This window comes from Cenococcum geophilum, assembly GCF_001692895.1.
Source record: "Cenococcum geophilum 1.58 unplaced genomic scaffold K441scaffold_38, whole genome shotgun sequence".
NCBI classification, from domain to species: Eukaryota; Fungi; Ascomycota; class Dothideomycetes; order Gloniales; family Gloniaceae; genus Cenococcum; species Cenococcum geophilum.
This window is the reverse complement of record NW_027137596.1, coordinates 1447085-1471511: the sequence shown is the minus strand read 5'-3', so window position 1 is coordinate 1471511 and position 24427 is coordinate 1447085. Positions and strand designations below refer to the sequence as shown.

General features: G+C 37.6%; 3 protein-coding genes across 3 annotated transcripts; 2 read left to right on the top strand and 1 right to left on the bottom strand.

Annotated features, from left to right (window-relative positions):
- Window positions 1-504: 504 nt before the first annotated feature.
- Window positions 505-657, bottom strand: K441DRAFT_574031 (uncharacterized protein; the record flags this gene model as incomplete). Its single annotated transcript, XM_067644084.1, has 1 exon — window positions 505-657. A coding segment is annotated over one exon (153 nt), but the record flags the coding sequence as incomplete, so codon positions are not given.
- Window positions 658-2910: 2253 nt separating this feature from the next.
- On the top strand, window positions 2911-4164 carry K441DRAFT_205505 (uncharacterized protein). The gene has a single exon (XM_067640510.1). It carries the CDS (start codon window positions 3058-3060, stop codon window positions 3706-3708), a length of 651 nt encoding a protein of 216 aa, XP_067501130.1. The 5' UTR covers window positions 2911-3057; the 3' UTR covers window positions 3709-4164.
- On the top strand, window positions 3830-4543 carry K441DRAFT_698431 (uncharacterized protein; the record flags this gene model as incomplete). The annotated part of the gene is made up of 2 exons (XM_067653060.1): window positions 3830-4127; window positions 4187-4543. Coding segments are annotated over 2 exons (302 nt in total), but the record flags the coding sequence as incomplete, so codon positions are not given.
- Between the last annotated feature and the right edge of the window lie 19884 nt (window positions 4544-24427).

Genomic DNA, 24427 nt, shown 5'->3' with positions numbered 1-24427 from the left:
CCATACTCTTTAAGCCAAACAGCGAATATAATCTCATTTATATTTCTTTTAATAATACGTTTAAAAGACATATCAACTTTAAATATGTTTTAGGATAGGAAGATCTTAGCTTACTCTTATAGAAAGCAGATTATTATAAACCCGTTTTAATTATTATAGATCTGTTAGATATAAGCCTATAACATATTAGCAAGCCAATTAGAACGTGTTCGTAACGTATTTATTACCATTTTAGGATTTCGATGCTTTTAATTAAACTCATATACTACCCCTACTAGTCCTTTTCCTTCTGGGTATAGAGTAAGCTTCTCTTTTTAAATTATTCTAGTAATACGATCTATAGTAGCAAAGCTTACATAGATCTATACTAAAGAAGCCTTTCTATACTGCATATAAAACTATTTAAGGGCAGGACTTCAAAGAAACTTTCCTATAAAGACGTTAGGTATTTATTCGCAATCAGTTTAGAACATATTTACTAAGAGTAAGATCTAGATTACGCATTTAACAAACCAACTTAATTACCTCATTTAATATCTCTAGAGGCGGCTTATTTAGGGGGGGTAGTGTATAACTATATACCCTATACGAGGTAAAATAAATATAAGGAGTCTCTTCTAAGTCGTCTAGAACAAAAACATAAAAAGTAACCTCGCAGTCCTAATGGATAAGTTTCCCTAGTCCCTAGGGGTAGTTAATTCCTATAAATACGTTACAAACATGTTATAAACGTAACCAGAATGCGTTCTAAGCAGGTTATATTTTTTTCTTACCGCAGTCTACCCTTCTACACAGATTTAATTTAATAACTCCGCATTTCTCCGTTGCATCGGCACCTATATTGCCTAGTTAAATAAGAGATATTAAATACGCAGTATCGTATTTCTCATTTGCTAGTAATGCTTTTCAGAAGTGCTCTAAATATATTTCCATAGTAGCCTATATGCAGGTAAGAAATAAGTGCTAAACGTTAGCAATATCCTAATATAATTAGTTCTAAACGTGATCTAGTTAGGTTCTAAACATATTTAGGTAAGATAATTACATACAGAGTATCTTTATTACTTAATTGTTAGTATACAAGCCTCTATTTAAGAGCTGCATACATTTCCAGCTTAAAATTATCTTTAAGCTGCTAAAAACAAGCTTATATACATTAACTTAAGTACTAAATATATTTAGAACCAGTTCCGTACCTATTTATATTACATTTACAAATATCCGGGTCGCTTCTATCCAGGGCCGCCCGCTCTCTCTATATTAGACCCTACGTCTCTTTAGTAACTATAGTGTGGCTTAAAGATCGTAACCAATTCTAAAGATATTCGTAATATTTTACTCCTAAATAACGCATTTTATATTTTTTACCTCTTATATTTAAGAGAGCGGACATTATAGGCTTAGGAGTATGCACTTATTTAGTTTTGTATTAGATCTAAACGCGTTATAAACTAGTTATAAATATAGTTAGGGCATAATTTAGATTTTTATTAACTTACCTATATAGCTTTTTGTGCATCTATGCCTCTTAAGTTAATACGGTAAGTATAACCTTTATATAGCGTCTATAGGTACTCTAAAAGACTTAAACAATCCTTAATTATAAGTATAGTAAGAGGATTAGTAAATGCCTTAGTAAGAAATGTAATATAAGGAACTTCAGGCTAAATACGTTTAAAACTAGATTAGAACGCGTTTAGAACGTATTAAAAACTTACCTTAATTTAATCTTGCGGCTATATTTAACTCTCTTCTAGCATATAATCTTCTAACCTAAGGATACTATCTTCTAAATTAATTTTAAACTTATTTTTATTATTACTAGAGAAATCTAGTAGCTAGTAATTATTAGATAGATCTGTTTAAATTAGAATATATTCCAAACATATTACAAATACGTTATAACTAGTTACCTATAATAGTTGGTTCTGTTTTGGAGCCGAGAGGTAAATTATATGGTGGGATAAGCAATTTACGCTCGGTTGACCACGTAATCTTATATTTTCAGCTAAGGCTGCCCCGTGCAGGGATTGTGCATTAGCGCTTATAGTAGACCCACCCTTTAGCGTGGCCTAACCGACTTGTAACTACCTAATCCACCTTTATTACCAAGTGACCAGGGATCCTTGATCGCTTAATTTGGAGGTACCAACCCATGTGGCGACGTCGCATGACACAGCACTCCCTGGTCACCACAAGGCTGAAAATGATTTTTCAGCATCGTGGTGAGGCTCGGAAACCCAGATCAAAGTGTTATATAAGTTTGAAAGGCGCAAAGAGCTCGTGGTGGTGCTGTAGGTCGAGGGGTTCTGTTATACTTCAAATTGACGCCCTCCGCAATCAGGCGCGACGGCGACGACGTGATTGTAAATTTCAAAGTAGCTGGAGTTTGGACTGTTCAGGAGTGGTCACGCAATATAACTGACACAAAAATACCGGAATTTTCATTGAATTCACAAATTTAGAATCAATTGAATTCAAAGTACCAATAGTTTGTCTCGTCACGGGGTGCGTCTCTCGATGCAGGGATGCACGTTACTGTATACGAAGCAAGACATAAGCATATCTCATTGGTTACACACACGATCTAAGAGACAAGGGGCAAAGACAAGGGGCAAAGACAGGGGGCAAAGACAGGGGGCAGAGACAGGGGGCAGAAAATTCTTGGTCTGAACTCAGGTACCCATCCAGCTCCCTTGCCTAATTCTAATTATATCCGGGATCGACGAGGAGCCGCATCGGGGCCCTCAATCGTCCAATAGAGATAGGATCCAAGTGACTCCCCTGCCTCTTTCCAATTATAGCCTTGGCGATCGACAGGATCGACAGGGGCCCCGCAACCCGTTCGATAAGCGAGAGTCAGAGACGCTGCTATGATCCCCTCCAACGCTTACTCTAAAACACTTTCTTAATGAGTTGATCTTAAAACCTTTGAATCCCACAACAACGAGCGGTTGCTTTAACTAGATTTCGAAACCCATCATTTATAAGAACAAGTCCAGCCCTACCCATTTGACGATACTCCGTTACCTGCAGTCCCACCCATTGGATTCAATTATGGATTCTGTTACGTCTCGAAGCGTGTTTCCTACGCCTAAAGTGGTTTCAGCTAGGCGATCCACCAGAATGGTGCCACTGGCAACAGGACATGGCGTCCATTTGACCACTACGTGCTTGTTGAACGGGCCCACCTCGAGAATGAGCGTCTCTGAAATTTACGAATGGCTTGCTGAAAAGTATCCGAGCTACCTATACACAAAACGTAAGATTCGCCATGTTCTAAGACATGATTCCGAGAGAACGAGTCCTAGATTTGTTATTGCTAACAAAAATCGTATCGCGGGAGTGCCAATTCGATGGACTATTCGGCCTGGAACAGAGGCTCAACTCCACCGATTGTTCAGTGGCCCTCCCCCTGCCGAGCCTCAATTTCCCCGGTCCTACGACGGCCTTTCTCAACTAATTTACTGCGTTCTTTGCAACCGACGGTTTGATCGCCACGAGAGTGTTGCGAGACACCAACGAGAGGCCCATCTTAGCGAGCCGGGGATGGGGTCAAAATATGCTGCTGGCGAAGCCCCTCCCGAAGACCAGTCTTCTGCAATTACCAACACCCGGCGTGATCGAACTTGGGACCGCCGGCCTTCAGAAGAGCCCTTATCAATAGTAACCACGTTTGAGGAGGCGGATGGGAGTGAGGTCGTTTAAAGTCCTGATGCAGTAATTAGGGGAAATGGCGCTCTTCAACGGAGACTTCGAGACTGTTCCAGGAGGGAGTTGTCTGTCGATGGCAGCACGAATCATAAGTTGTACACTAAAGCGGCGATAGTATCAGCCAGAGGGATAGTGGAGCTGGCTCGAGTAAAGATCGATGGAGGCAGCCTACACAACCTTCTTCCTCGATCGATAGCCAGTAGACTCGGATTACCTCTACACTTCGGCAGCAGTATTAGAGTAAGAGTCGCCAACTGCACAGCTCTGACCGATCAATATTGCCGATTAACCATCAAAGTGGCTGGTATTGAAACAACAATCAATACTTGCGTGGTTTCCGAACTGTCTTCCCTTCTGCTAGGTTGGGAATGGACTCAAGAGGTTAATTTGTTGAGTGATCTTAGAAATTACAGGTACTATATCCCAAGGCCCCATGAGAACCTGAACGAGCTTCCCGCTCATGGGTCTATAGCTGAGGCCGAGGCTGAGACGGAGTTTGCAATGGGAGCTGCTGTAATAAGAGAAGAGACTCTATTGGCTAAAGAGGCGCCAACCGCTCTTAGGGGTGATGAAGGGCACGGCGACGAGGAGTGCGACCTTCGTGAATTGGCAAGTGTTGATGCGTCTGCCACAGGAGATGAGACGATAAGTGATGCTGAATTTTTCGCGGATGCTGTCTCCTATCAAAGCTCAGATGACGACCTTTACTATATTGATCGACTGGCAGAAGGAAGGGAACTAGGAGTAGGGGGTAAGAAGTAAAGCGTGAAGGCAAGGTCTAATAGATCACTTGCGAGAGAACTGCGATATTGACCGAATTTAACCGACGCGTTATTAGTCTTTAACTTTCTTGACTTGTAGATGACCGTAATATTATGTAACGCGTTCCAATTGTTTATGATCTTAAGATGACCAAAAGGCCTTTGAAATTAATCGTATAATAAAACTAGTCGTACAATATTGAGCCTGTGTGTTTGGGCCCTTTAGTCACATGACCACGAGGACTGAATGGCTTTTTGTTGCACATCGCAAAAAGAAAAGGGCACTTTTTGTCCGGCAAGTCGGTGCAGTGCAGATTATAGGAATGCTCCGGATTTTTGTATCATCAGCCGAAGTAGTTTGGTAAAATTTCAGCTTGCTCTAAGTTCTACTAGACCGAATTCGTGCACTTCAAGCCAAAGCAGTCCGAATAACACTACTGGACTGCGGACTACTTTGGCTTGAAGTATGAATAAGGCACATACGCCATTGTGTAGTATGTTAAAGTATTATACTTTAGACGCAATCACTTTAAGGTGCAATATTTCAAACCGATGTATATGCAGTTGTAGTACTCCGAATCTAAAAATAGTTTCGAGTAGTAAACTAGTTACGGTTACTAATCCACAAGGTGATTCGTTGTGGAACTAGTGACGCGGCGGAGGGAGGCGATAGAGTGAGTGAGGGGTCGAATTGGGTCCCAAGGCGCTGGCGTATGAGGAACACTGGTGTTGGGAATGGAGCAAAAATTCGGGTCCCTGACAGTAGCGAATCCGTCACGCCGGCGCTTGAGGAACGCCAGCGTTGGAGATGGAGCAAAATTGGGCTCCCTTACGCTGGCGCATCCGTTGCGATGGCGCTTGAGGAACGCCAGCATTGGAGATGGAGCAAAATTGGGCTCCCTTACGCTGGCGCATCCGTTACGATGGCGCTTGACGAGCGCCGGCGTTGAGAATGGAGCAAAGGGCTCCCTGACGCTGGCGTATTCATTGCACTGACGCCTGGAATGGAGGTGGGAGCGTTCTTCTAGGATTATTCTCCTGGAGGCCCTGCCCTCCCCGAAGATTTGTCCTGGCCGCTACAATGATCAAGGAGCGTTCTGCAGGGAGGCTTGCTCCCAGAAGCTTTCTCCTCCGTAGAAAGTGCACGTGATCCCCCTTTAGATCTCTCTGCGAGACGCTTGAAAGAATGCGGTGTTATTACAAAATACTCACCTGAGGAGAGAAGGGTTGTCTAGCTTAAATAAGGAAGATGCTTGTTAGCTCACGTGACATCACACTGTGACAATGTCGTGTTGTCTCAGCATGCTCAGACCAAGAAACCGATAAATATCCGCTGCGCGGATAATCGAATATCCGCAAGCTAACCTATTCAATCAATCCATCTATTCCTTGGTCTAAGCCACTTTAGCAAGCTTTTAGAAGCTGAGCCGCTCTATTTATATAAGGCAAACCATTAACTTTAACGAAATTAATATAAGCAACTGCTACGTCTATTATCCTGTAAATACCTGCGTTAGAATTACCTTAATTAGCTCTCTAATTAATGGATTTTCTAGAACTAACTGCTAGCCATAGGTGCATCCAAAAGGCGTTAAAGAAACCCCTCTACTTCATCTAGCAGGAGCCAGTCTTCTTAAGCTTTTAACAATAAACTACCTTCTCCATCTACTAATACCGCTAGAGGATTAAGAGATATAGCGGATATAGTACCTAAGGACATCAGCGGTCTCGTCCCACCCCTATCATCTCCCCTATTACTATCCTCAGCTTAAATACGGTCCTTAATAGCCCACTTACCGCCACTAAACTATATAGATCCCCAAGAGGATAAAGAAGTAGGAGTTAATAAAATACCTATAATATCCGTAATATCCGCAATATCCGCTAAGAGGATATCCGCTGCAGAGAAGGTCCGGGCAATTATTAACCGTCTTAGGCTATAGCGGATATCTATAGGAGACCTAGCACTTAAATAGATTATAATAGCTAAAGGTTTATATAAGGCACTAAAAAAAAAAAGAGTAAGGGAGCTTCTTAGTAAACTCCTAGAGGATGCTAATATCCTAGATATCTATACTAAAGAGATAGAGAAACGCGGTATAGTAGGTACTAGTATTACTCTTACCATCTAGGGAGAGCTTAAAGAGCTAAGGGAGAAAGAGTTACTATTTAGCGGCTTTAACTAATATACGGATATTAAGCAGCTTAACCTTAGGCAGTGCTATTAAGCTATAAAGACTTACGTACCTACACTAGAGCATATAATTATAGCATATTAAAAGGGTTAATATAAACATTCTCTATATAAAGGCCGTGCGGTTCTAATAGCTTCTATACTTATATTTAGCCTTTTACAAAACTCCACAAATTATATCCTACAGCTGTTAGGGATATATCTCTAAGCTAACGGCGTTAAGCGCCACGTGCTTTCTGTGCTCTATAGGCTTGGATTAATTAATAGTTATACTACTCTAAATTAGTAGAAGGAGCGGGTAGCCCAGGAGTTAAGGTTTAGCCTATAATCTCCGCGGTATAGGCGCACACTAACCTATATATAGGTGAAAATCCGTTTAATGGGTGCCGCTTCTAATACGATTGTTATCTATAATAACTTTAACTACCTCTAACAAGTTTAGTATTAAACACTTAGGGATACTAGGACGTTCTATTCGCGCATAACTAGCAAGCTTATCTTTAGCATATATATACCTAATAGTAGGCTTTAATAAAGTATGCTTTATACGGATATCCTAATTAAGTTCTTAGATATTATAGAGGCTCCAGGTAATTTACAAGACGAGATATAGAAGCAGATCTTAATAGCTTTAATTTATAAAGCTATTATAGAAGCGTACCTAGGCCTTAATATATTACTTAGCAAAAACCTACGGTTTAAACATCTATATATGCCTACTATTAATATAATACCCGCTGCGCGGACGTCTGGGCTTAACCTAGGACCTATTATAACTGGAGAGGCTTCTATATCTAAAACCTAGAGGGTACTAGACAACATCTTTCTCTATTAAATAAATCTATAACGTACTAATAAAGTATTTAAGGAGCGACTGTTTCTAATCTATAGTAATCAAAAAACCACAAAGCTTATTTAGTTGTATTGGGGAGAATATATTAAGTTAATATCCGCCTACAATAGCCTGCGTTAGGCTCTGCCTATTCTAGCTCTTTAGCACCTAAAGCTAAACTACCTATATATAGTTATACGGTATCACTATAGTAGCAAGTAATTAGCCTAAGAGTACTCTATGCTGTATACCTATATAAACCACCTAGGCCGAAGGAATATCCCAGCCAAGCACGCGCCGTTTTATCATATAGAGGAGCTAATTCTCCATAGCTTTAACGCTCGTATTATAGCATTGCTCTATACTTAGATTAAGGACTCCTATAACACTAAGTCGCCTATAGATATTAAGTGGTACCTTAAGAGTTTATCTCCGCAACGTCTATTAGTAGTAGTTAAGGATATCCGCACAGCTGTTTTTGGTTAAGAAGTCTCTCAGGCAGCTAACTATACTAGCCAGCCTACGGAACCGTAGCGAAAGGGTTACCCTAAGTAGGCTAGCAGTGCTATATCCTTATAAACACTTCCTAAGCCTGCTAATATAGAGTTTCTAACGTATGTCCGCTTCTTATAACTAGTAGAGACATATAAAGTCCTTAAGCACGCTATTAAGCTTATAGATATCGGCCTGCTTAGCCACGTACTCCCCCGCATCTATATCTATTTCATAGGTAGTTAGAATAAGAACTATTTACCAAAGATATTACGTTTTTTCCAGTTAACTTTAATAGATGCCTATTCCCCTAAGCTCTAGCAAGCTATCCTAGTAATAGTTTAGTAAATAACCGCGGCAAATAAAATAGTTACTACCCAATAGATCTTAATAATAAGTTACTTAATAGGGAGCTGAAGTAGCTTATACACGCTTATAGCAATTTAACGTTTAACCTAGACTTGCTCTTTCGCTAGAGTATTTATATAACTAATTATATAGGGCCACTACGTGTAAAGTTTAAGATCATATTTGGCGAACGGATGTTTACTTGATATACTGTTAAATCTACTATAGTAGATATTTAATTGCTTGCTAATGCAATTACCGTAGGCTCTATTATTTGCCGTTAGGCATAGCAAGCAAAGATAGAAACGCCACCTCTATTATAACTAGGCATTAAACGGCTTAATTAATCTGCCCTTAACGAGTTCAATTTATAGCTAAGCGGTAATCTTTCCGCTATATTTAATAAGCTTAATCTCCATAACAATAATAATAAGTTAGATAGCTTTATGCTACCTACTAACTTTACTTAAACCTAGCTTTAACCTACGTATAAGCTGCTTAATAAGTAATATAAGATATTAGCCATAAGCTACTACTATAACCGTTTAATATCCGCTATAGTTAGTAGCACTAGTATATATTCCTAAGTAATTAATATTATTAATTAATTAATCTATTTAGTTCCTAGGCCGCGCTTACTAGGGATATAAAGTAGGAGGGGGAGGGGGGATTATCCTAATAGATATTAGCTACTGTAGTTATAATATCCGCTTAGCGGATATAAGGTAAACTTACCTAGTATCAGCTAACCCCGCCTAATATTAGCTAACCTCGCCTAATATTAGCCCGCTGTATACTAATTAGCGTTGCCGTTAATTTCCTATAGTGCTCTTTATATATGTTTACCTCTATTTAATCGCGCTGACTGCCTCTATAGTACTAATAAAGATGTATCTAACTAGTAGGTTACTAGCGGTAGAGATATATCTAACGGCTAGTATAAGGGTAATAATAGAGGAGTAGGAGCTGGAGACCTAAGAGTTGGCGAAGGTATAGGTACATCCTCTTCCTAAGTTATTGGTAAGAGGTCTATAGCTAACTGTTAACTAGCCTATAATATATTAGCGCTACGGCGAAGTACTAATTGCCACAGCGCTAATATTTTAAATCTCCTATCTAAAACCTGCGAAGCCCATATAAGAGCTTATAATAAGCGCTTATCTATAGTAGCGTGCTGCTCTAATGCTTAGGAAAACCGCTCTAACATCTATATAATTAACCTAGAAGGACCTAAGAGTTACCCTATTTCTTCCTATTTCTGCTTTTATTCCTTATCTACTAAAAGCTTAATAAGGGACGGAAGCTCCTTACTAAGGATATCAGGATCCTACTTAGGCATTACTTACCTTAATAATACCGTATCTAGAACCCACCCTATATTATAGAGGCAACAGAGCTGCTTATCCGGTATAATGTAATTAACTATAGGCGTTTATAGTGTATCCTAATACCTAGCCTCCGCCTATCGCGTAAACTACTTTTATATATTGCTTAATATAGGCTCCTAGCGGGTTTTCGCGATATCCGCACTATAGCTAATGCGGATATCGTACTCGTAATCCGTGAATATTGTTAGGTTATAGTTACTATAATATAAGTCTTTACTAACAGTAGACTGTGGGTCTCTATAGTGTATAAGTTATATCTTTCGTAAGTATACCTAATCCTTATTAACTAGCCGCTATAGGGTGAACGGCAGTTTACTATATAACTGCGCATTAGTTAACCGCTTCTTTAGGCGTAGGGTTGGTACGATAAGCTCTTTAGGTAGGCGTACTATAGAACTACTAGGGCTTAACCTATACCCGCTTCTTATATCTACTAACTGCTTAGTACTAACTAACGCTATAAATAAAGCATCACCCACAATATCCGCAGTCTCTACGTTTTATTGCCCGCGGATATTATTACGCAGCGCGCTTACGCGAAGATCGCCTATATACTAAGGTTATATATGCTTAGAACCACCTAATTTATTATAAGGACCCCGCTAGCGGCTCTTAACTATAAAAATTGCTTCGCCTAAGAGGCCTTCTCCTCAGCCTACCTAGCCAAACCGCTGTGTTAGTATATTACAGGATTTATAGCGAGGCATTCTATATTAGATTAAATGGTAGATATCTAGGACATCTGCACCGTATGCTACTGCATCTAATGTAACGAAAATTCGAATTCAAGACATTAGGCGCGCGTATTCGGCGTATAAGCGGTCTTTATTAATATCCGTAAGCGTTATATAGTAGCTCTAAACCGCTTCTCTAGCAATAGCAGTATTATAGCCACGATAAATTAACTAGCTGCAAATAGTATTACAACAGATAGCTATCCACTCCTTAGAATTAAAGAAAATAATCGTCTTTAGAATTAGCTAAAGTTAATTAAACTATTAATGATATGCGGATATTAAGCGGCTTCTTAATTACTCACCCTTTCCTCAGTTACTATTACTAGCAGTATATAAATACACTAGAGTAGCAGCAATAGTAAAGTAAAGAGCTCGAAAGTTCTTCTTTCTGGCGCGGTTATAACCCTCTGTATAATCTTTAGCTCTGGCCGATTAATTAGGGTTTTAATAACTTGTATATTAGGTTTAAACCTAGCCAGCTTATATACAGTCTAAAACGTAGAGGGGTCTAGCGTTGCGGTATATGTAAACTAAGGCTTATTAACCAAGACCGAACATACTTTAAAGAGTTATGCGTACGCTATACGGAAGGTCTCTCCTTAATTAGTAAGCAGATATACTTTATTAACCACTATAAGGGCAATATAAGAACGAAACATCGGGTCTATTAGAACCTTATATAGCTTATCACTAACTAAAAGCTCTAGGGAGATAAGGATATGTATATAGCTGCCCGTGCGGATATCCTCAATTAGCTTAGCGGATATTGTCTTCCCCTATACATAAACAGGTTAAACATAAGGTAGCTTTGTAATCTTTTTTACTTACTCTAACCTAATCGCGTTAAGTAGAAGAATAATAATAACAACTGCATTAGGTACGAGACATGGTAGTGCTTATATTATTATACTCTTGCTAAAAGACGTCTTTGCTATAAGCATAAAATCTCACCGCTTAAATATTAGCACCCTTAGGGCCTTAAGCTGCTCCGTACAACCGCGGTACAGATATATCTCCGCAATAGCTTCATCTAGCTTACTTATTTAAAGCTAATAAGAGCTGTTTATAAGCTAGGGTAGCTCCCTCCGTAGGCTATATAGCCGTAGAGACCGCTAGGAATCCATTTCAATGTAATCCCTAGCCTATTGCGTACTGCTAGCTTGTTAATCTGCTTAACTGGCTTATAGTTTATAACCTCTTTGCCTTATTTGCTTTAATGGAGGTATTAATAAATAGCGTTTAAAAGCAGTAGAGGGAGAGTAGAGGGTTAAATATAGTCAGGGAGAACTTAAATACGTTATAATAGATAGATCTTAATAGGTTTTAATTATTGGATTATAGATATAATAGATAGAGAGTGGGTGGTTAAGATTAACGCGTTATTAGTGCGGATATTGCTAATTGTTTACTTTAGCAAACCGTGTCACGGCTATTTTAAAATTAATATTAGGAACGGGAAGGCGGGGAGACTTCTTACGTAGACCATTCGATTCGCCAGAGCTTAGTATATAATTAATGAATTTTTTAAGCTGCCTAAACTCGTCGTAAGAATAAGAAGTGAATATCCGTAATATTTGCTATGCGGATATCGTGACGTGCGTTACAAACGTCGGCCAAAGTGTCTCAGACCTTACAGGGACAGATGGCCTAAACTGGTTTAGTGCCATCGGGCCGGATTTATCCGGCCTCCCTGTGGTCTGAGCATGCTGAGACAAGATGTTGTGATCAAAATGGGTCAGAACATTAGATGGAACTAACGATGTCGTGACCAAAATGGGTCAGAACATTAACGCCAAGCTGGGGAATAGAACTAACAATGTTGTGACCCAAAATGGACCAGGACATTAACGCAAAAAAAATTTCGGCCTGAGAAATGGAACAAATGATGTTCTGACCAAAATGGGTCAGAACATCAGCGTCTGGAGAGCTACGAGAGCTGGAAGCGGCTTAGCGCCCAAAGTCAGAGGCAGTCTCGTCAGGGTAATAACGCAATCTCTGGTCACCTGACGCAATAGCACAAACAAACAAGCTTAATTTATACAATTCGACAGAGTTTATAAGCGATCGCGCTGGACCTATTACAGCACTAGGTTAGTCACTTACGCCGGACATGGCTGGACGACTGGTGTAGCTGGACGACGGGAGTGGCTGGACGACGTGTGCGGCTGGACGAATAGGGACGAACAAAATGGGACTAGTGCAAAATTCTCGGTTTAGCTCTAATTTTAGAATGTTCGCGGATTCCCGACTCTAATTTCTGAAATACCGACAGATAATGACCTCATACATTACTGGATCGCACATTCGACGAACATTCCGATATGTAACCTCGGTGAGACGTGTCCCCTTAGCTTTACTTAAGCAAACGAGATGATAAAGAGCCAAGATGAAGGCCCTTGCACACACTTAGTGTCTATACACCAATTGGTTTCTACACTCTCCCTGGTGTTTACACACTTCTTGTTTATGTACGCCACTTGGTTTCTACCTAAGAAATGGAGCTAATAATGTTCTGACCAAAATAAGTCAGAACATTAGCGTCTGGAATATGAAGGCGAGGAGAAAGCTTCTGGGAGAGCAGTCCCAGGAGAACGCTCCCTTGAGAAAATTCCAGCAGAAGGCTCCTATGTCAATATGGCGGTGAGGAGAATGCTCCAGGAAAATCATAGGAGCCTTTGTAGTAATTGGATTTATACTACGGACATAACTAGAATAGAATAAGTCTACCATACTCCGGAAGAACTTAGAAGTAGGCAAGCAAGTTAAAGAAAATAAGCAAGGTCATACTTGGATTTATGCTATGTCGTCTATCCACTCATATCATCCCGTCGTCCAGCCACTCACGCCGTCTAAGGTCTGTGCAACTGTTTGTCGTTTCCAGAAATAAGGAACCCTATAGCATATTATAAAGAACGAAGCCGAGCAAAGTGGCATTATAAAGGGCTAAACCGCGCTAAGTCTATTCTTAGAATTATGGGTTCAAATCTGGCTCCCCAACTTTTGTTTCAAAAGGGGATGATTTAGGCCCCGCGTGCAGTCAACCCATCGACTAAGATTTGGAGGGGCCACGGGTCCAAACTTGGTTCCCATGCTCCCGTTCCTAATGCGCCTATTAGCCAGTGAAATTAAGCAATGAAAACGCTTTGTATGTACGAAAAGAAGATACAGTGTAAGCGCTGCTAGGGTCTTTCCACCGCTCCGGAAGAGAGACCCCTATCCGGTATAATAGCGTTTATACTCTGTGCGGATTGGTTATTGATTCCTAAAAGGAGAAGCTTTTGTATAAGGACAGTTGAGGATAAAGAAATTAAGCGCTAACTAGGGTTTAATGATTGCTCAAAACGAGAACCCCTGTGTAGTTATAGGAAACTAGAGTTATCTATAGGCGCTAGTATATAAAAAGACGTGCCTATTATTCCTGTAATAAATAATACATGCGTTTTATAATATCTCTTTATAATACCTTTATAATATATAGGAGTCCATTCTCTTAAACCGTCTACTTGTATTAAGTATAATATAGCTGCTATATAAATATAATAAAGTAATAGTATTTGCAGAATTCTATTATAAGATTAATAAACGGAGCAGATCCTTTAAAGGTTATTATATAGTAGAGAACGTAGGTATCTAAGCTGTTTATAGGTAGCGAACTCTATAGGGGTAGCGAAATAATTACTAGAGTAACATTTATTTCTAGTATTAGTAATTTATAGTTTATAAAACTGTAATAAAATATAGTATATATAATGCAATTAGTAAGTATAAGTGCTAATAGTACTCTTCTATTTAATATTGCTGGTTCGGGCGCCTATAGCTAGGCATATAATATTTAACTAAATTTAGTTTAGCGGACCCTAGTTAAGAGCGAAGGAAAACTTTTAATAGCGCCCTAAGGCGGAGGCCGGTTTCGCTAACAACTATAGCTGTCCCTAAAAGGTATCTAATAAAATAGAAAACTTTTTATTACCTAAATCTCGATAATTTCTAGGATTATATTGCCTTAGAAATTTAAGAGATATTAAAATAAGGTACGGTGGTAATATTGTGGTTTTTTTATCTACTGCAACTCGCTTCTAGATAAGAGTCTCCTATATTAAAATATTACCTTTCTATATAAATTCGAATATAAATCGAATATAATCGTATACGTATACTTTCTTAACTCTATTTCTTTACTATAAGCCTAAGCCTTCCTCCTACCGTGTTTGGCAGATCTGCGTCGCCTTATATTATAGCTAGGTAGAGTATAGCTAGTAAGGGGGGAAAGTAAGTTATAGTAGATAAGAAAACTATAATATCTAATAGGGTACCAAAAACTGTAGTAATCCTATACTACTATCTTTTTCTCCTTAACTAGCTCCTTTATGTGGATAGGTTCTTTCTTATAGGCCTATTTTTCCTAAGGGCGGACCTTTTTATTCCGAAAAGCCATCCGTTTGTTCCCCCCTAGTTATTAAAAGGTTAAGTTTAAAGTTAATAAGCTCCCGTGCTCTTAGTAAGTATATTCTTCTAATAATCTATTTAGACTAGTATTAAATCCACTCTAATTCTCTAGTCTAAATCTAATATACTATACCTAAATAGGACTAAGAGTTACCTATATAGGCTAACCCGCCATTTTATATCCAATTAGCGCGAGTATAAATTGCTCTATTCTTCTATACTATTAACCCTAAATCTTTTACCAGCCCTCTATACCTATTTAGTAAGCTCTTTAAAGTAAATAAAAGTAGTTTTTATTAGTTTATCTTTATATCTATTTTAGTCTCCGTCAAGTATAGAGATCCCTTAGTTACTAAATCACCTCCTAAACTTAAATCTACAAGATTTAGTTTTATTATTGCTCTAAAATTTTCACTAAGCTAAATTTTAGTATCTTTAACTGTTAAAATAAGTTTTAGCCTTTTTGATCTTGCGAACAAAGTTTCTAAATATATTAGGGCTGTAAAGATAATAGAGGAATTGCCTAGGTGGAACCTCCGGGTAATTTACTATAGTTTAGATAGAAAAATTATTAAAAAGTTTATAATAATCGGCGAGGATAATTTAATCGTAAATATCCTTAAGAATATTAATATTTAAGATGTAGTAGATTATATTATAGAAATAGAGTGACGAAGAGTAGGATATGTGATGATATTAATTGGAGAAAAAGTACGAAAATAAGTGCTAAAGCGTTTAGTACTAGATAAAAAGGTAAAGATAGTAAGGAGGGTTAAAGACTATTAGGAGGAGTTAGAATATTAATAGCCGGATCGGATTTTTAAAGAATACGTTAAGGGAGAGAGATTTTTAGCACATTACCTAAAAACAATAAAGAAATATATAGTATGTAAGGAAGGGTATTTATTAGGGAATTCGGTGCTAATAGTAGATTACTAGAAGTATAGCTTTTATAATAGATGCCGTTAGAAGAATATAGTATACCTAAAGTATAAGGAGGAGGAGGGCAACCGTGGCTTAGAACGGTAGCTTTTATCTACTAATACCTTAGCCCTCTATCTTCTACCGCATACTAATTTTAATCTTTATCTCTTTATATATATAAGAGAGTGTATAGTATAAATAAATAGTATTATTAAAGTAAGCGTATATACAATTTTATAGAATAAATACTATATGTCTACTGTTAGGTGCTAGTAAGGGGTTTTATACGCCTTTAAGAGATAATATTTAGTAGATCTCTACTAAATTCTTTATATTTTACTTAACTAGGAAATAAGCTATCTATTAGAGTACGTGTTGTTACGTAAATAATAGATTGTATATCTCCTTCTCTCTAACTTTATTTTAGCTGTCTTTTAACCGCCCCCCCCTTTTAGGGTCCTGCTTAGAGTAGCAATTAGGTAATATATATAGATAAAATGCGCGATTTTGTTAGGAAATAAGTGCACTTATTAAGCAGCGTTATCTAAGTACTCTTTAGACTAAGGGTAAAGGTAATATAACTGCACTATAGTTACCTAACTCTAGCTATATACCTCTCCCTTTTCTATCTATCTATATACTATTAGTATTCTAATCTAGAAATAGCAACCAGTGTATATATATATGTCGCTCTATATACTTAATCCAGAATTACTGCTATAAAACCTATAGCTAGATTAACCTATAGCGAAGAGGCGGAGTATCTAAAGGGTTATATATCTAATTAGGCGTAGGGCTACCGCCGTTAACGTTTTAGGTTACCTACTAACACTTCTTTAACTAGAATTCCAAGTTATAGTACTTTAAAGTCTGCGACCTAGGACTAGGAAAGACAGTAGTACTAGTAGGAATTATAAAGGTTAGCTTCTAGAGAAAGAGCTTATAGTCTTAAGGGGATAGCTAAAAGTGTAGCCTAAAGTGTCTAGGATTAAATTGGATAATAGTTAAACCAAAATTAAAAGGGATAGAAGTTGCCTATCTTTAGCGTGCCTAAAAAGTAACGAAGCTGTCTACTATATACTTAGTATTACCCTAGCTTAAACTAACCCGCTGGCCTCGCTTCTTCGCAGCTATAAGTTAGCTAAGGTAGTTAAGCTAGTAAGGCTTCCTACACTAGACTGTTAGAATGCAATTTTATTAAAAATTAAACGTAACTAGAGCTGTTATAAGTTAAGAAGAGAATAAAAGAGATTAGTCTGGCTTTACGCTTATATTAAATAAGCTATATATAAAGATAGATTGCTCCAGCTTAGATTTCTAAATTTCTTTATTTAATTATTGCTTAAAGGAAAATTATCTATAACAGTGTTGTTAATATCGCGAGAGTTTAAATATTGTTGGCTAAAATAGTATATAATGCCGCTAACGTTCGGCTTAACCCTAAAGACTCAAAATAAGGGGAAAACCAGTCCACTCTTGCTATACCTTAAATAACACTCTCTAACTATCGGAAATGTCTATACTTTATCTACCCATCGAATTAATTTTTAAAATAGCGAAAGACGCGTACGACATTAATGCTCTTGTTATTATAGGCCATTATTTCTACTATATGCTAAATAATGAGCTTTATAAACGCAATAGTAGCTCTATAATATACTAGGCAGCGAAGTTTAGGCGGGCTAGTACCGCTTAGGGGGCCGTTCTATTTATTAACGTTAATAACCTTATTAAGCCCTTACTATTAGCCGCAGAGAAAGGCCATATAGATATAGTTCGCCTATTACTAGAATAGGGCGCGCCCATTAACGCACTAAGAGAAGGCGAAAGCGTGCTCTCTAAACTTTTATAGAGAGGTAACGTAGAAATTATTAAACTATTACTTAAGTATGGGGCCGAAGTTAAGCCTATTAATAGACGTATCCCGCTAAACGCAGCCATTTCCTATAGCTAAAAAGAGATTATATATATATTATGGGGCGCTAGAGCATAACTAGACCGCTTTATATAAGAGGCAGCTATATATAACCCAGTTAAGATCGCCTTTATTTAACTGTTACTTAAAGAAGGCGTTATTCTTTATAGAGGGGACTTTAAGCTACCTTGTTTCGGCTCGCAATTTTACTTAAAATAGGAAAAGGTTATTATAAACCTACTATGTCGCGAATAAATAAAAAGAGTTAGTAAGTGCTAGGTCGAGCTCGATTTCTAGGCTTTACTTATAGCATGCGCGTAGTTTTAAGATTCGTATTAATGGTGTTCTAGAAATTACAACTATAAAGCTAGTAAGTCTTATACGTCGCGGAATAAACTAAAGCTAATAATTATAATTAGTTATAGACTAAATATGCGGAACGTTAGTGTAACGAAATTCCCTAGAAGGTACATATTAGATAAGATAGAAGGAGGTCTTATCTATATTCCATCTACGTCCTAAAAGACACGGTTAGACAGATAAGGGGTAAAGGGTTTTACTAGCGTCTTAGAAGGATTATATAGGGAGCTAGTTCTCCTCTAGAGAAGAACTAGCAATTAATCTCTAAATAGAAGAGGTTAGAAAGCATTTATCCTTTATTTATAAAGATTATTCTACCTTAACTTATCTTTTACTTACCTATAACTCTTATTCTATATTATTAATTAAATAATTATACGTTCCGGTTAAACTAGCCTCTTATAATTCTAATCGCTTTTAATCCTTTATAAAAGGAACGTATAGCTATTAATTAACGATAATAGGCTATACCTCCTTACCCCCTAAAACGACGCCCCTACTACAAGAGGCTTAAAGAGTCTCCCTAAAGGAGCGCATTCCCTCTTTCTATAAAGAAGCCACGGCTAGTCTGTCTAACCTTATAAGACCCTTAAAAACGATTACCACTAGGAAGTTATTAGAGCGGTTGCTACGCGAGACCCTATAAAAAACAAAGGAGTTAGAGATATAATTAAGATAAGCATATTAAGACTACCAAAAACAATTATAAGGACAATTAGGGGAAGTATAGATACCCTAGACACAAAGCGGACTTAAAGGGGTAACACCACACTACGCTATAATATTAGAAAAACCTAAATTCCGTATAAAGGAACCTAATAAGTACCATAGTAATAGTCTCCGGAACTATAATTATTTTATCCATTAATGCAAAACTAAGTTTTAGCTAGATCTAAAATATTACTCTAATAAATATAATTAGACACTAATTGCTTCTACCTTCCTATATAACACCGTTAAGAGTTTATAGACACGCTATAAGAAGAAACTTACTATACCCCTTAAATTTAGTAAACTTAAGTCCTGGTTAGTTAATTAGGTCTAAGACCCTACTAATTAAGGGATAGATTATAACTAGCAATACTATAACGCTAAATAGCAAAAAGGCTAGAGTATAGTCTAGTTTATAAACTACTTAGAAGAACTAGAAGATAATATACCCTACTCGGACCTATAGGATAATACTATATAACTTCACTAGCTACTTACTAAGTTATAACCTAAGATTTAACAGGCTATATAGGAGAAAGGCGAAATTCCTACCTTTTAAGAAAAGCTTATCTCTAAAGCTACTTAGATTAAGAATGCTAAAAGAGACTATCTAGGCAAGTAAAAGGAATAAGACGCTAATAATAAAGAGCGTAGAACTAAACCTAGCTTTAATAATAGGGGCAGATTCCGACCTAACCACTCTATAGAAGAATAACGTAAGTAGGCTTTAAAGCCCTAGAGTAATACTAGTTAGCCCTAGAATAATAATAGGCAAAAACTTAATCCAAATAAGTAGAACTAAGAGTCACGCGTTTATTATAACTGCGGTAAAAAGGGCTATATAAAGCGCTTCTACTGGTAAAAGAAATAAGAATTGGATTAATTGGAAAAAAAAAGAGCCTAGTAGATTTTTACTCCCTTATACTAGGCTAGTAAGAGAAGGAGAGAATAAGCTACCGTATAGTTATTCCTATCTCTATTTAAGTTAATAATAAATAGGTAATGTAAGACTGCCTTATAGATAGCGGCATAACTATAGGGTTTATTTCTTAATTACTAGTAAAAGAATTGGATTTGGACCTTAGTAGCTTATAGGTACGCACCATTTAAAGTATTAGAAGCTACTAGATTCCATACTATAGGGAATTAGCTTTTTCTATGCCTAGCTAAGACCGCGATAGTCTATAGAATACGTAGGAGATACGCTTCTATACTATAGAAATTAAGGGATATAACCTTATTTTAGGATACCTATAGCTTTACTAAGTTAATTTAAACATTAATTAGCCTTTAGCCTCGTATTAATATTAGAAGTCTTAACCGCGCATTATAGTTAAAGATTAAAAGACTTTCTTAAACTATATATAAGAAGAAGGGTGGGTATATACTATGTATGCTACTCTTAACACTAAGAACGGGGATATAGGATATTTATTTTCGGATATCTAGCTATACACAGTTAAGGAACTAGAGATTCTATAGGAATATATAGACTTAGAGGATGTTTTTAATAAAGAGGCTGTATAAACCTTATCTAACCCTATATTAGTTAAGCATAAGATAAATATAGGGGATAAACAACCTCATTTTAGGCTACTGTATAACCTATTAAAAAATAAGCTAGTAGTATTACGTTAATATATAGTAGACAATTTTTAGAGAAGATAGATTTGGCCCTCTATAAGCCTAATAGGGGCACCAATTATATTTATACCCAAGAAGGATAAGACCCTTCGCCTCTATATTAACTATTAGGCGCTAAATAAGATTACTATAAAGAATTGCTACCTATTACCTTTAATAGGGGAGTTAATTAATAGACTGTTAGGCGTAAAAATATTTATAAAATTGGATCTAAAAGATATATACCATTATGTTATAATATTTAATTACGCTATTATGGCTCCCGTTAGGGTCTATGCAGCGGGTCTATATGGGTATATATATATATATATATATATAAGAGGGAAACCGTATAGCTGGGGCCGGATAAAACCTCTCCTTCTCTTATTATATGGCCTATATAGCCTCTCTTCTAATTAGTAACTGCTAAGCATAAGTAGATATCTCTTTAAGGCGCTATAGAAAAGCTATCTTAATACGTACTCCTAGGTCTATCTAGTGGGGTGTATAGCTAGGGCCTAGCTTCCATTCCTAGCTGCTCCAGTTATCTAGGTAGGGCGTAGGCCGGTGGCCTATAAGGCTAGTAGTGGTGTAGAAGGTTCCATTATCTATATCTATATTAACGTACGTAGCTCTATAACTTACTAAGTTTTACTAAGTTCTACTAGGGTATTAACTTCTGCCAAATTCTGCTAGGTTACTAAATTCTGCTAAATTCTGCTAAGTTGCCAACGTTCTGCCAAATTCTGTTAGGTTATTAAATTCTATTAAATTCTGCTAAGTTCTATTAGGTTGCCAAAACTCTACCAAATTCTGTTAGGTTGCTAAAATTCTACTAGGTTAACGAGTTCTACTAAATTTTGCTAGGTTGCTAGAGTTCTACTAACTTCTACTAGGTTGCCTCCCGCAAAATTCTACTATATTTTGCTATCCCTATAGTATTTATCCTCCGCCTCTTAAAGCACTTCTTAGCCTCCTCTCTTTACCCTAGCTAGCTCTCTAGTAAATAAAAGGTGCGGTAAGAGGTTTATCTATATAAACCAGTCTATAACCGCCTTAGCAGCCTTTAGCTTAGTTAGGAGCTCTTTATATAAGGATATTCTAGTATAGTAATATATTTCCGCCCGGCTAGTAATATGCTTAGGGTAGAACACAACTACGTATATTATTAATTATCGGCTATAGCCGCATAGGTAGGCCAGAGTTAGGTGCCCTAGTACTTTTTGGTGGTAGGGGTATCTGTTAAGCCCTATATACTCAGTTTTAAGCAGCATATTAATCATGCTCTCTACCTTTATAAGCCTCGCGTGGTATTTAAAGACTTCCTTATTCTATAGCTCGGCCTAGGCCGTTATATAGTAGGTAAGCGTGCTCTAGTAGTTTTCTTATTCCCTTTTCCACCGCTTCTTAAACGCCTCTTATACCCTAGCCCTTCTACTTCTCTTATACTGCGCTTTAGATAAGTCCACTAGTTATACATCTATCCCTAAAATAGCGGCCACTATCCTCTTAAGCTTATCCCGTCTAGTGGGCCGTATTAATAGCTTTATTCTAGGCCGGAGTTAGTAGGCTATTATGGCCTATATAGTATTGCACTCCCTCTTAATATACTCTCTTACCAGTCCTTTTAGCGTCCTTTCCGCGTAGGCTATAGCTAGCTCTTTAAGGTATATCTAAAGCGGCGGAAACCCCGTTTTATACTCTAGTACTACTATCGGCGTTAATTTATACGCCCCCGCAATAGTGCGAAGGTATAAGTTCTGTGCTACGCCTAGCCAGCGCAGCTTAGTTTTGCTTATTTCCTTAGGCTTTGTCTACTCTAGTGGCGAGTACTAGGTTCTATATTCGTATAAAATTGCCGGCCGGACTACGGCGGAGTATACTATCTGCGCCTTCTAGAAGAAGGCGCCCTATATAAAGGCCGTAAGCCGGGTTAGTGCGGCTATTTAGGTAATTACCTTCATCTTAATAATGTTAACGTACGGTCCCTATTTAAGCTTTAAGTTAACCTATACCCCTAATACGCGTAGGTTACTAACTAGGCCTTCCGTAAAGCCATATATGTTAACTATAGCCTTTATATTAAACTTTTTGTGGCTCCTTATAAAATGGATAAGGTAGTACTTTTTAGGGGTAAACACTACCCTATGCTGGCGTGCCTATGCTGTATATACCTTATGCGCCCTTTTTATAGTTCTATAGTTCTCCTCCGTAGTCTTACTATACGTTAGTATATTAGAGTTATTAACAAATTTAAATGCCGTAGTGGTTCCCCCTTATAGCTCTAGTAGGAGTATATAGGCAAAAAAGAGGAATAGGATTGGCGATAGCGCTAAGCCTTAGGGTATACCGGTGTTTGTTTATATTATTTATACTATATATCCTCTAATTAAGAGCCTTATTATTTAATCCTTAAAGAAGGACTTTATAAACTATACTATCTAGTAGGGTACGGCTTAGGCCTTTATATTATAGATTATTCTTTTATAGGAGACTTAGTTAAAGGCCCCAGAAATATTAAGGCTAAGTAAGAAGGCTACTAGGTTTAGGTTACTCCTCTACACTATATATACCTGTTAGGTTAATAGCTTTAGTACTATCTACGTTAAGCGCCCCGGCCTTACTCCTATCTAACTAGCTAGTAATATACCCGTCTCCTCCGCAATTTTAAATAGTCGGCTAGCTACTATTCTCTTAAGTAGCTTCCTAATAGTATTAAGCAGCGCGATTAGCCGGTAGGCCTTTACTATGGTATAAAATGGCTTTTATAGTTTCTAAAGGACTACTATAATAGAGTCTTTAAACGGTTTTAGGTAATATCTAATTGCTATATAGCTGCTAAAGAGTTTAGCCAGTACTAGGGCTAGCTACTCTCCGCACGTTTTAAGAAATTAATTAGTAATTTTTTTTAAACCTAGGGCCTTATTAGGGGCAAGCCCCTTTAAGGCCGTAATAATATCCTCCTCCTTAACTACTTCCTTTACTATTTGCGGCTCTAGGTATGCAAACCCTAGTATATTACTAAGGTCCGCCTCTACCGGTAGCGGGAAGAACTGCTCTATAAGGATAGTAGCCTTCTCCTTATTATTATGGTGTAGGGTTTCCTCTCCTAGTCTGCTAATAGGAGGAAACTATAGTAGGGCCTTTAGCTTTCCGTTTGCTGTATATACCCATTTTACCATCCTCTATATCCCCTTAGGGTTATTTATTAACTTTTTAACGGTCCTCCTCTATAGCTTATTAGCATCTTATTAGATTGCCCTTTTCTTCTTATTCTATATAACTCTATAGTTAATTTAGTTGGGCACTAACTGAGAGACCTTCCACGCCTAAAAGGCCTATTAGGTTTCCTTTACTACTTCTATACATTCCTCTGATTATACTTTAGAGGTTTACGGCAAGGGCCGCGCGTTAGGTACTATTTTTGCTATAGTGTTCTTAATCGCCTAGTATATAGCCTCCGCTAGCGTGTTTAGTTTATCTTTTATATTGTACGGGAGTCTATATAGGGGCTAAAGTTAGCCTTTTAGCTTACTCTACACCACCTTTTAATTAGCCTTCTTCTATAGCGGTCTCCTAGGTAAGGGGGGCCCCTTTAGCATCTTTACGTCCACCTCTATAATAATAGGAAAGTGGTTAGACCCTGTATACCAGTGGTCTTATTTTTAACTTTATAGCAGCCTATTAGTAATCTAGGGGAGGTAAACACTAGGTCTAGCGTGCTCCTTAATATGCCCTTTACCTACGTCTCTATGCCCGCCTTAGTAGCTAGGCTTAGGCTAGCTGCCTTTATAGCATAAATAAGGTTATCTGCCGCGTTATCCACGTATATTACTGTTACACCCCCCTAAAAGGGGTAGTGTAGATTAAAATTACCTAACAGTATATATTCTCCTTTGGCCCTTAGCAGCTCTAATAGTATATAAATACTGCTATTTGTCTGTTAGGGGTTATAGATATTATAAATCTAGATAGTCCTCTT

Bases quoted from the DNA above. Each gene is read 5' to 3' on its own strand.
- K441DRAFT_205505 (XM_067640510.1), top strand. From the start codon at position 3,058: ATGGATTCTGTTACGTCTCGAAGCGTGTTTCCTACGCCTAAAGTGGTT.